This window comes from Sebastes umbrosus, chromosome 5 (assembly GCF_015220745.1).
Source record: "Sebastes umbrosus isolate fSebUmb1 chromosome 5, fSebUmb1.pri, whole genome shotgun sequence".
In the NCBI taxonomy this organism is placed as follows: domain Eukaryota; kingdom Metazoa; phylum Chordata; class Actinopteri; order Perciformes; family Sebastidae; genus Sebastes; species Sebastes umbrosus.
The window spans coordinates 34669634-34682373 of record NC_051273.1 but is presented as its reverse complement, the minus strand read 5'-3'; the positions used below and the strand labels follow the sequence as shown (position 1 = coordinate 34682373).

The following is a 12740-nucleotide window of genomic DNA, read 5'->3' as shown; positions in this document are numbered from 1 at the left end:
CGGGAAACCTCTGTTGGTCTGGAGGAGCTGCAGCAGTTATTTCCGCACAAACGTCCACTGTACATTCACTAGATATTCTCAGAGCTAAACTAACTCTTCTGCAGTGTGTAGTGTGCGCGCACGCACGTGAGAGTGGAGCGAAAGAGTGAGAATGAGCGTGGTGTGTGAGTGAAGGCAGGCAGAAGAGCAGAGTACAGCAGAGACTCCGCCCCTAGAGACCAAAGCTACGGTCTCCCCCGTGTCCTCCGACCGCGGCCAACACTGTTTAACAGACGGGCTTCACTAGATAGAACTTAGCGGTTTCGGTGCTTCCATGTAGTTTGTGTTGGAGTCTGAGTCTGAACAACGCAGCCACACACGAACGCGCATGGGACACCGACCCGCAATGATTTATACGTGTGAGAAGTTACAAACAGTCCCTGAAGTGTGAGGGCTTTCAAGTTGAACAGTTCAGTAAATCTCACCAACATTCTGTCAAAGTGCAAAGCTAGCTGACCTGTGTGTGTGTTTCTGTGTCTGTGTGTGCTTCCCAGAGAAGATGATGACATCAATGATGTAGCCTCCATGGCTGGAGTCAACCTGAGAGAGGAGAATGCACAGATCTTGACCACCGTGGTGGGCTCTGTGGTGCAGTCATGCCCGGATCAGCTCTTCCTCTCTCCCAACCCGGTGCTCAGCCGAATCCTCCATACAGGTACAGGAGAACATACTGAGGCAGAGTTCGGCCAACATACCGGACTCAACATTTTATTTAAGCATTAATTACATCAGTATTACTGCAGGCTATTCTTTGACACTAGACAAAGTAGTTTAACAGCCACAAACAGACAGCATGACATAACAAAACTGCAGTTTCTCTTCTCTTAATATATTAGATTTATATAGCGCTTTTTAGTGAAACTCTAGTTAAACTCTTACACACAAAGGACCCAATCAAAATAGGCCTCATAATATATTTTTCACAAGGAATTATGTTTATTGAAACGGGGCCGGGCTACATTTAAAATGGTGACAGAACTTTGTCAGATGCCACATTAAATATATTCATTAAAGGTTCTCTATATAATATTCAGAACATTAAAGGACCAGTGTGGAGGATTTAGCGACATCTAGCGGTGAGGTTGCAGAGTCAGTGCGTAGTGTGTGTGTGTACGTGGGAAGTGAGTGGTGAATCGAGAGAGAGAGAGCGGCGGTGAACAGTGAGCTAGTGAAGCAGAAGGCAGAGTTAGTTTAGCTCTGAGATCATCAGTGAGTGTTCAGTGGAAGCTGCAGATTGTGCAGAAATAAATGCTGCAGCTCCTCCAGACCAACGGAGGAGTGGAGTGACGGGGGTTAACCCTGGAGAGAGTAACGTTACGGACTCCTGCTGAGTGGAGTGACGGGGGTTAACCCTGGAGAGAGTAACGTTACGGACTCCTGCTAGGTGGAGTGACGGGGGTTAAACCTGGAGAGAGTAACGTTATGGACTCCTGCTGAGTGGAGTGACGGGGTTAACTCTGGAGAGAGTAACCTTATAATGTCTACCTGAGTCTATGGAGTCAGCATTAATATATCATCGTGAACTATTGTCTATGTAAAGATATAGAGGAGTAATGTCTACCTGAGCAGAGAATGAAGTCCCTCTGCATCTGTGTGTGTTTTAATCGGAGCTTCTCTGTGCTTTGTTGACATCGCCTGGCCAGCCGTGTGTGCCTTTTCGTCCCTGTAAGTGTGCCTCACTGGCTCGCTCATGACTGCCACTCTTCAATGCGCTCATATGGCGGTTACAGCTGATAACGCCATCGTTGTGCAACTATAACGCCCCCCCCAGGATCCCCCTCAGGTTAACACTGTTAGCTCTGTCAGCAGCATTGCCGTTGTTTGCACACGTTGTTATCACAGTTAGCTGCTAGCCGCCGGCTCAGCCAGAGGCAATACATATGCTCTGAATTTCGTATCGCGCACTTTTAAAGTCACAAGATTTTGTATTAATAAAATCTCTTGGAAATGAAATGCGGTTGCACGATTTGAGTTTATAATACCAGTTGCCGTTTCAACCTTAGCGATAATGTGTGTTTGACTCTTTTTGTGATACTTTCTACCAGATGTTTTGCGTCTCCCGTGTTACAGGACAGGCATCGGGAGTGACGGATGTCGGTCCAGAGGTGGTAGCTCTGGTTTCTCATGCCACTCAGGAGTTTCTCCACGGGCTGCTGGAGAAGCTCACCGTGATGGCAGAACACCGCAAGGCAGCCCTGAAGGTGCAGCAGTCTGAACCAAAACAACAACTTCTATATTAGGGAGTGATTTTTGTATTCATTCAGTACACTATAAAATGTCTCTGAAAACATTTGAAGTAAGCATTGGAGATTTTAGACTCTTTTTAGGGGCTGCTCAAGCACACTTTCATCTCAGCACCCCTCAAAAATAATGATCAAACTGTCTGAGACCGGCTGACATTACTGTCTTTGAGAGGCTGTACCATATGGCCTCAGATTTGCTATAGAGCAAATAATATATTTATTCACACGTGAAGATATGAACAATATACGTCCTCACGCACCAGTTCAACACACTCTCACTACAGTTGTACAAGCGGCTGCATACACAGCTGTCCTGAGTATTCTGTCTGCACACAGCAGATTCTTGACATGTCATTGCAGGGTAAACACAGGTGTAATTAGTAACATTAATAATTATGGCCCTGTTCCATTTAGGTGTGCCAGGGCCCTGGTATAGTGCATGCTGACTCACTGGAATGGCTGTAACTAGGGATGTCCATAATTAACTGTTTAACCGTTAACCGACATTAAGCATTTTAACCAATTAACGCTATCGGTTAAAACGATTAAAAGAAATGTTAATAATTAACTCAAAAGCTGAGCGGCTCGTCTCTTTAAGGAGAAAAACCTGGTCCACCTTAACATCCCACCTTAAAAGGTGGAGCCGGAGTTGCAGGATACAGGAAGTTGGCTCTGGTCTCTGGCTCGCTTGAGCGGAGTAGAGGAGTTGAAGTTTCGTAGCATTTATTCACAGACAAATAAACTGTACTCACACTGCTACACCTACGTTCACAGCTAGAACGCCACCGACAACCTCACACTCTCCACCAACACACACACAGTCTGTTGGAAACTCGCTAAAGTTACACAGACTACGTGTGTGGTGGCGAGCACGAAGCCTCTGGCAATGCTAGAGCTGCTAATGTAGCTCAAATACACTCGCTAAAGTTACGCCGGGGAGACAAAGGATCGTTACGCCGTGCAGACACACAGCTGACAACCTGCTAAAGTAAACTAAATGTGCGGTGGAGACTTTTACTGGGAAAGTGGCTGCATGTCCGCGACACTACACGCAGCATCGTAGCTGCTAAGTTAACGCTCCCGGACGGTGAACTGGAGACTCCCGTCAACTGATATCTGTTGTGCTCCTGCAGCTAGTACACCGCTGCATGCGAGGCACAAATCTTGTCGGTTAACGATAAATAATCAGTTAACGATGGTCGGTTAATGGGTTAAGAACATTTTTAAATAATGAGCATCCCTAGCTATAACACTAATCAGAACCACAAACCTGTGTTTACCCCGCAGTGACATGTCAAAATGGCTGCTGTGAAGGGGGCCTGTGGCACTGTTTTTAAACACAATTTTTAAACATGTGTACTGGTTGGACGGTGTGTCATGTTTACATTTTGATTAGTATTCTGTTATTGCTGTATATCTGCGCTAAGTATTTAGTTTGCTCCTGATAGAAATCACCAAAGTGGCAGCAGAGTGAAGTTGCATTCCGTTCTCAGGGTAAAGTCTAAGACCCCGTGCGTGCTACGTGCGTGTTTGTTTGTTTGTTTGTTTGTGTTGCAACAGGAGGACTCGTGGCATGCCAAAGTGAGTGATGTGCGCTCCCAGCTTCGCTTCCTGGAGGAAGTGGACAGTTTGAAGAAGAAGAGGAAAGATGAAGAGGAGAGAGAGACACTGCTGCGTTTGGCCAGAGTAAGCTAGGCTATGCCAGAAAGTAGCACGGCTCTTGTATGATTTTAAACCACTATTATTTATTATTATTATTATTCAGATTAAAACCAACATGAGTGTGTTTTTATGATATGAAGTTTGCCTTTTAAAACGGTAATAGTTGTTTTGTATATATTTGTGTGCCAGTTTAGGTCACAGCAGCAGTTTCTATGGAACCCCTATGACTATTCCTGCCTATATTTAGGTCAGTTCTGCTTATTAACTCGACATCTGTCTGTTTTTGATCAGAGTCGCTCACACACCGAGGATCCACAGCATCAGCAGCTCAAGCAAAGGGCCAAAGAGGTGTGTATGTGTTTCATCCTGGAGAAAGCTGTTCAGCTCTACCGCAGCACTTATACTGGTAACTGTATAGCGACATCACAACGGAAGTCCCGGCGGCTTGTTTGAAGGCCACAGTTTCTGAAAACGGAGCTGTGAGCATTTCTCCGTGGACTGTGTGTGTTGTGATACTGTCACAGTATTTATATACTGTAGCACCTTGACCTGCTTTATTATCACTAAAGACTTGTACATCTCACTTTCTTTTGTGGGCTTTCATGTTCACTCTACTAAATCTAAGATGGAAAGGTTTTTTTGGAGTATTTTATTTAGTTTTTGTTTGCAAAATGAAAACCTTTTGGTAAAAAGCTAGAAAATAACAGTTCATGGATATGAGCTCAGTGGGAAGCCTAGGGCAGGGGTCTGCAACCTGCGGCTCCGGAGAAAAAAAAGTCGTAGTATTATGAGAATAAAGTCATAATATTATAAAGTAGTAATTTGACGTGTTATTTTCTTTTTTTCTCGTAAAGTTATGACTTCATTCTCGTAATATTAAATTTTTTTTTTCTTTTAAAGTAATGCCTTTATCTCGTAATATTATGACTTTTTTTCTCGTAAAGTTATGACTTCACAGTGGGGTGTTTTAACTCAGGTTAGTTCATTTTGAACTAAGTTGATATAAATCTACATTTTGACATTTTTGGGTCCAACAGTCTTGCACAGTAAACTGTTGCCACAGATTCATAACACCCATAATCTTCATTTTCTATGGGAGCGAAAGGCTCCTGGTATTTTTCAGTGTACACTGTAAAGAATTGTTGTTTGGGAACTCTTTAAATCCGTGCTATTTTCCCATGCTAATTGTTCCTTTAGTAAGGCAATAGTGTGCGTGATGTTGTTTGCCGGCAGTGCAGTGAGAAGTGTGAGGTAGCTGAAAGACACCGTTAGCAGTGTGGCTATTTAAGAAGGCAGTAAAACCCTCTCAGGCTGCTGTGTAGTTCCCAGCCTTCACACTCCCAGAGGGTTTCTCCACAGCAAAAACAACCCTGTTCATGTACATGCTGCCACCCTTACACACACACTCAACCACTGCACCGTACACTCACTACACTCTCAAAGTTTGAATAGGGGTGCTAAGTAAAGTCCCAGGTCACTGTTGGAGAAATTTACAGTAGTAATTAAAAAGGAGGTAATTTACGTGATTGATTCCTCCAAGTTCGAATCCCATTGGAAGTGAAAGACAAGATTTATTTAGTGAATGAAATAAATCATTAAACGAATAGTTCAACATAAGGAAATAGGCTTATTTGCTGTTAGGGCTGTGTGTTGGCAAGAATCTGGTGATACAATACGGATCATGATACAGGGTTACCATTCAATATATTACGGTATATTGAGATCTGTAAGCCTCTGCACCACCATGGCCAGAGGGCACTGCGTTATCGGGATGTCCGTCTCATTCATGTGAACAGCAGATCTCAGGAACACCTTGGAGGAATTTCTTCAAATTTGGTACAAACGTCCACTTGGACTCAAAAGGTGAACGGATTCAATTTTGGTGGTCATAGGTAGGGATGTCACGATACCAGAAATCTAGTAGTCGATACCAATACCAGTGATTTTCCACGATTCTCGGTACCAATTCAATACCACGGTAAAAAAAAAAAAAAAAACATTACAAAAAACAGACTCCAAATACTGGGTTTGTGTCCGGCAAGTCCAGGGCACAGACCAATCAGCGTCTTGTGGAGCTACTCGCAGCTCCTCACAGGATGGCTTAGGTTTGTGAGACGACACAGAGAGGCGACTTCGTTATAAACGTAGACTGTATAAAATGTGGAAATTGTCTCTGTGGCGTCACCCATTGGTATCTAAAGAGCAAAAATGAAGCTCAAAGTGGGCGGCTCCCGGAGACTCCGGCCGTCGCCATCTAGGCAGTGATGTTAGCCCTGCACTGCGGCACCAACAGTAGCCCACATGCAGATGAACGGAAGCTGGTTTGCAACACTCAGAGCTCGCCCTGCTCAGAATACACCAGCAAAGCTTGTGTTGATGCCAACCCACCGGCAAAAGTCACTGCCAGCAAAAGTCCGCGGACTTTACTGGTATGTTCTGAGCGGGGTTAGCGGGAGACCTCTGTGCGCTGCAGCATGGAAGAAGACCTGGTCCCGTAACCGTTGCTCCCGGTTGCCGGTTGGTACCGGTGCTAACACATAAAATAATCAAGACCACATTTTCACTAATCCGTCGTCTCTCTTCTCTTTTCAGTTACAACAAATAGAAGAAGCTCAGCTGCAGCAAAGAGAGGCCAACCTCGCTGCTCTGGCTGCCATCGGGCCTCGCAAGAAGAGACCTGTGGAGTCGACTGAAAGCCAGGTTGGTCTGTGTGCCATCTCGCTTCTGTTTTGAAGACAAAACCAGTAAAGCACCTGTTTACATTAAGGACTGCAATGAGACTTCCACTTCCAGCAGATATTCCACATTAAAAACTAGGGATGCACCGATAGCGATACCAGTATCGGGTCCGATACTGGTATGGTGCTCATGAACTCCTACTCGTATTCGCAAAACGGCTCCAATACCACTTTACGGTGGTGTGCCCGACCCCGCTGGACCAGGATCCGACCTCAGCCGGTGCGCGCCGACCCTCACTTTTATTGCGCCACAGGGTTTTGCTTGCACCCTCTGACTCGCGCATGCGTTACACTCCTTGGTCCGTTTTTCAAGACGGGTCGGGTGGGTTGCCGACATCGCCGCAGACCCATGGCGCCTTTTACGTGGGCCGAGCCCCAATCTTGCGGCACGACGCGGTTGGGTCACACTGACTGTCGATAGTCGCACCGGGAGCAGGTGGCCCTCCCCAGCGGGGAGAGAGGGCACAGCGAGCCCTTTGTCCATGATGCGGTGAGGTCCGGGCGGGGAGCACTGTAAAACTGCGGCCGCGAGCCACCCTCGCCCCAAGCCTTTCCAAGCCGGCCTAGAGCCAGTCGCGGCGCACCGCCTCATATGCGGGACTCCCCAGCCTGCCGTGTGCCACTCACACCCTTCGGCTGGCTGTTAACAAGGGTTTTTTGGCACAGAGGAGTACTCGTATCGGTACTCGGTATCGGCGAGTACCCAAATGTAAGTACTTGTACTCGGTCTGAAAAAAAGTGGTATCGGTGCATCCCTTTTAAAAACTTACAAGGAGATTGTAGAACTGCTGGAAGGCTTTTAATGTGAAACACCTGTCCACTTACAGCATTTATATTAACTCACACTAGAATCAGTCCTCTAAAAGGAAGACAACCATTTAAATAGTGCTGGACTATAACATCCCTGTGTCACACTGCTCTGATGTTTCTAGCACTGTGACAATGACCAACACTCATGTAGCGTGCTAGTTTAGATGTTGATTCCTTATGAAGGAAGAGCTACAGAAGACAGACAAAAACAACATCTTGCCAGCTGGCTGCCAAAGAAGAAAACCAAACTTAAACAGCCATGAGTGTTTTGCATTAAGAATGCAGATAGAAAAGGCACCACAGTAAAAACAAAAATACTAAGCACCAAGCAGAGAAACAGAATCTAAAACATGTCACACATTATCTTCTTAACACCAAAGATTGTAACAGAATAAAAGCACCGATGATGGATAAAAAATAAAAGGAAGCAGGATGTTCCATATTACGCAGACACAGGAAGCCTGCAGCTTACCACAGCTAGCATGTGTGAGACTGTTAGTTTAGCTCATTGAGTCTTTAATTCTCTGTGTGTTTAAGTCGCAGCCCTGCAGGCTGTGGGTTTAAAGATGAAGACGCTCTGTTAACTGCACAGACTTCCCACTGCCTTTGAACTCCATTACCCAGCGGAGCCGGCTGCCTGCCGCCTCCCTAACTCCTTCCTCTCACAGCCACAGGGCTTCCTCTACCTCTTCACAGGCTTTATCTCAGCTGGCTCAGTACACACACCGATGACAGGAACTGTGGAGGAGTGATGGCAGATGTGTTGGGAGCTCTTCTTTCTCACTCTTTAGCACGTGTTACTGAACATATTGAACTAGGGATGTCACGATACTAAAAATCTAGTAGTCGATACCAATACCAGTGAATTTCCACGATTCTCGATACCAAGTTCAATACCACGGTAAAAACAAAAACAATAAATCCCATACAATTCAACACGTACTCTTTTTTTATTAAAAACATTTGAACAAAAAAGAGGCATATAGCCTTTAAGTAATAAATAAAAAGATTTGGCCCTTTTTGTTTATTCAGGCGTATCAGCAGCATGTTATCAATCGATAGTCAGACGACGGACACTACATACTGACCATGAATGCATCTGGTCCGTCAGCTCAGAGTAGCAGGAGTAGGAGGCAGAGGATTTGTTGTCAAAGCGAAAAGCAAACGCACCTATTTGGCAATATTTCATGTTTAATCCCAATGCTATAAGGGAACCATAACATTAATGAGGTAATCACCGTGACGTGGATGGAGCTGTCACAGCCGGTGGTGCACGGAGTAGCGGCGCCAGGTAGACCCCCGCAGCGGAGCCCCTCAGCAAAAGCACTACCGGAGAGGCCAGACACACCGCCACCCGACGGTAAAGATCAGAGTCAGCGCTCTGCACATGTTGACCGTTATCTTTTCTAAAATGTCCGGTGTAATCGGTAACACCGGTGTTGTCACAAGTTTATTAACCGGTGGGGGAATTGTCCTCACTGTCACATCCCTACCAACGACCATTACAGGCATCGTACGGTACCTTCTGTACTGTAGAAAAAGAGTACCATCACTTTTTTAGAATTTTGGCATCAACTTGATACCGAAGTATCGGTTCTCGTGACATCCCTATACTAAACATACTGAACATACCTACACAGAACTAGAGAAACAGGTTATTGGGCTACTGTCAAACATAAGCACTGTTGTTTAGGCCTAATCTCTACATTGATAATAAGCTTTCTGTTTTATCATAATATTTACATTGTTTCACTTTATAATAATTCAAGGACTTGGTTGACTTTGGGATTTGGCAGAGTGGGAATGCACTAGAGCTGTACCGAATGTCTTTTTTGCGTGCGTGTGTGCGTGCATACGTTACCATAACCCGCGGGTTGTTGGTTGACCCTTGCATCACTAATGCGCAGCCACAACTGGATTCTAATTCTATGAATAGTTCCTGTAGCCCCCCGGTGGTGAAATGAGTTACTGATGAGTTCCGATCCACAGAGTCCCCTTACACTCCCTTACAAAGACCTGCAGCTCTTTCATCAACACCTCCCCACCTCATGACCTGATGACATTGACGATGTCACTGATGTTGATTAGGATATTCATGATGATGATGATGATATTGATGGCATTGTTGATGTTGTTAATGATGATGATGACAAAAGAAAAGGATATCTCTGCTTCTATCGCTGTGCCTCTGTGCTGTGCCTCTGTGCTCTGCCTCTGTGCTCTACCTCTGTGCCTTGCCTCCGTGCTCTGCCTCCGTGCGTTGCCTCTGTGCCTTGCCTTGCCTCTGTGCGTTGCCTCGCCTCTGTGCTCTGCCTCTGTGCTGTGCCTCTGTGCTGTGCCTCTGTGCTGTGCCTCTGTGCGTTGCCTCTGTGCTCTGCCTCTGTGCCTCGCCTCTGTGCTCTGCCTCTGTGCGTTGCCTCTGTGCTCTGCCTGTCAGCACCTGTGTCTGATCAGACTTGAAGCTGTTGTTGGTTATTACTCACGTTGTTCCCTCCTATCTAGATCCTTGCTTGTGTTGTACGAACTCTCAGATGTCCGTCGCTTTAGATAAAAGCGTCTGCTAAATGAAATTGTAGAATAGTATAGTAATAATTATATTACTGTAGCCTAATCTGTATCTGCAACTGTGCAGAAATACCAGCTTCAAACACAATTTATAGATACCGTTGAACGTCCTGGTAAAGGGTAGTACCTTCGCTATTCTGTCCTGGTAGAGGGTAGTACCTTCAGTATTCTGTCCTGGTAAAGGGTAGTACCTTCAGTATTCTGTCCTGGTAAAGGGTAGTACCTTCAGTATTCTGTCCTGGTAATGGGTAGTATCTTCAGTATTCTGTCCTGGTAATGGGTAGTACCTTCAGTATTCTGGCAGGCTACTGGTGTGCATGTTTCTGACCAAACTGTCAGAAACAGACTCCACAACGGTGGCATGAGGGCCCGACGTCCTCTAGTGGGACCTGTGCTCACAGCCCAGCACCGTGCAGCTCCATTGGCATTCACCAGAGAACACCAGAATTGGCAGATCCGCTATTGGCGCCCCGTTCTCTTCACAGATGAGAGAAGGTTCACGCCGAGCACACGTGATAGGCGTGAAAGAGTCTGGAGTCGCAGCGGTGAACGTTATGCTGCCTGTAACATCATCCAGCATGACCGGTTTGGCGGTGGGTCAGTGATGGTCTGGGGAGGCAAATCCTTGGAGGGTCTCACAGACCTCCATGTTATAGCTAATGGTACCCTGACAGCTGTTAGGTACCGGGATGAAATCCTCAGAGCGATTGTCAGACCTTACGCTGGTGCAGTGGGCCCCGGGTTCCTCCTGGTGCAGGACAATGCCCGGCCTCATGTGGCATTGGAGTGTGTAGACAGTTCCTGGATGACGAAGGCATCGATGCTAGGGATGCGTCGATACCGATACCAGTATTGGGTCCAATACTGTGCTCATGTACTCGTACTCGCAAAACGGCTCCGATACAACGGCACCAATACCACTTTACAGCAGCGCAACATTTACCTTTCGTCACCATCTTTCGGGTCCTCGCGCTCCACCTCCCTGACGGTGCGGACGAGAAGGGCCAGTGGTGCGCCCGACCCCGCTGGGCCAGGATCCCACATCAGCCGGCACGCGCCGGCCCTCACTTTCATTGCGCCACAGGGTTTTGCTTGCACCCTCTGACTCGTGCGTGCGTTAAACTCCTCGGTCCGTGTTTGAAGACGGGTCGGGGTGGGTTGCCGACAACGCCACAGACCCCTGGCGCCTTTTACGCACAACACGGTTGGGGCACACTGAGGACAGTCCGCCCCGATTGACAGTCGCACCGGGAGCAGGGAGCCCCGTCACGGTGCGGCGAGGTCCGGACAGGGAGCGCTGTAAAGCTGCGGCTGTGAGCCACCTTCGCCCCGAGCTTTTCCAAGCTGACCTAGAGCCGGTCGCGGCGCACCGCCTCATATGCGGGACTCCCCAGCCTGTCGTGTGTTGCTCACACCCTCCAGGTGGCTGTTAACGAGGGTCTTTTGGAACAGAGAAGTACTTGTACTCGTACTCGGTTTGAAAAAAAGTGGTATCGGTGCATCCCTAATCGATGTCATTGACCGGCCCTCACGTTCCCCTGACCTAAATCCAACTGAACACCTACGGGACGTTATGTGTCAGTTCATCCAACGCCGCCAAGTACCTCCACAGACTATCCAGGAGCTCACTGATCCAGGTCTGGGAGGATATCCCCCAGGACACCATCCGCCGACTCATCAGGAGCATGCCCAGATGTTGTTGGGAGTACATACAGGCACGCGGGGGCCGTACACACTACTGAGTCACATTATGAGTTGCCGTGATGAAATTCACCCAAGTTGGATCAGCCTGTGATTTCAGTTTTTACTTTGATTTTCGGTGTGATTTTGAATCCAGCCCTCAATGAGTTGATGATTTTGGTTTCCATTGACTGTTGTTACGTAATTTTGTTCTAAACAAATTATACAATGTTCATCGGTAAAGATTTTACACTTGAATAATTCTTTCATCAAGATCTGATGTGTGATATAAGTGTTCCCTTCATTGTTTTGAGCATTGTGTATCTGAAAACAGTCTCTTTAATGTTTACTTGCATTGTGTGTGTGTGTGTGTGTGTGTGTGTGTGTGTGTGTGTGTGTGTGTGTGTGTGTGTGTGTGTGTGTGTGTGTGTGTGTGTGTGTGTGTGTGTGTGTGTGTGTGTCAGGTGACTCTGCTGCCCAGACAGGGTGTTCAGAGAGTGACTCGGGTCATGCTGAGGGATCTGCTGGTGTGTATGGAGCAGGACCACTTCCTGTGCCACTCTCTCACTCTGTACAAAGCGATGCTCTGACCACCTGATCTGTTAGTGATACGATCGGTCTAATAATAATCTGCAGGAGATTTTGTTTTTTTTGTACTTGTCTCAGTTCTATCAGATATCTTTGTTTATTATCTAGTATTTATTTTTAGCATTTTGTTTAGAACATAGTGGTGGGGCAGTGATGGTAATCACCTGGTCTCTACAGCACTCCTAGTTTTGGTTTTGATGTTGATGAACCTGTGAGTGAGATTAAAAATGATAAAATAAGAATAGAAGATAAGAGCTTCTAGGAAACACTGCTGCTTACTGAAAAGTGTTATCTGACCACTGTTGAAAAAGTGCAGTAAGTGTAATTGAGTTCTCAGTTGAATGTTGAGTTTGTCATTATTCTGCTTGTTGATTGTTTGACCATTAAAAGAAATAGAATGGGTCACATCCTGCAA

General features: G+C 46.4%; 1 protein-coding gene across 7 annotated transcripts in view; it reads left to right on the top strand.

Annotated features, from left to right (window-relative positions):
* taf4b (TAF4B RNA polymerase II, TATA box binding protein (TBP)-associated factor) overlaps positions 1-12740 on the top strand; it is a 27704-nt gene extending 14964 nt beyond the window's left edge. For all 7 annotated transcript variants that reach the window (XM_037769024.1, XM_037769025.1, XM_037769023.1 and 4 more), the window contains 6 exons: positions 534-694; positions 2110-2240; positions 3843-3968; positions 4236-4292; positions 6537-6644; positions 12202-12740. In XM_037769024.1, coding sequence (XP_037624952.1) covers positions 534-694; positions 2110-2240; positions 3843-3968; positions 4236-4292; positions 6537-6644; positions 12202-12327 — 709 coding nt within the window. In that variant the 3' untranslated portion in view covers positions 12328-12740. The remainder of the gene's footprint in view (positions 1-533; positions 695-2109; positions 2241-3842; positions 3969-4235; positions 4293-6536; positions 6645-12201) is intronic.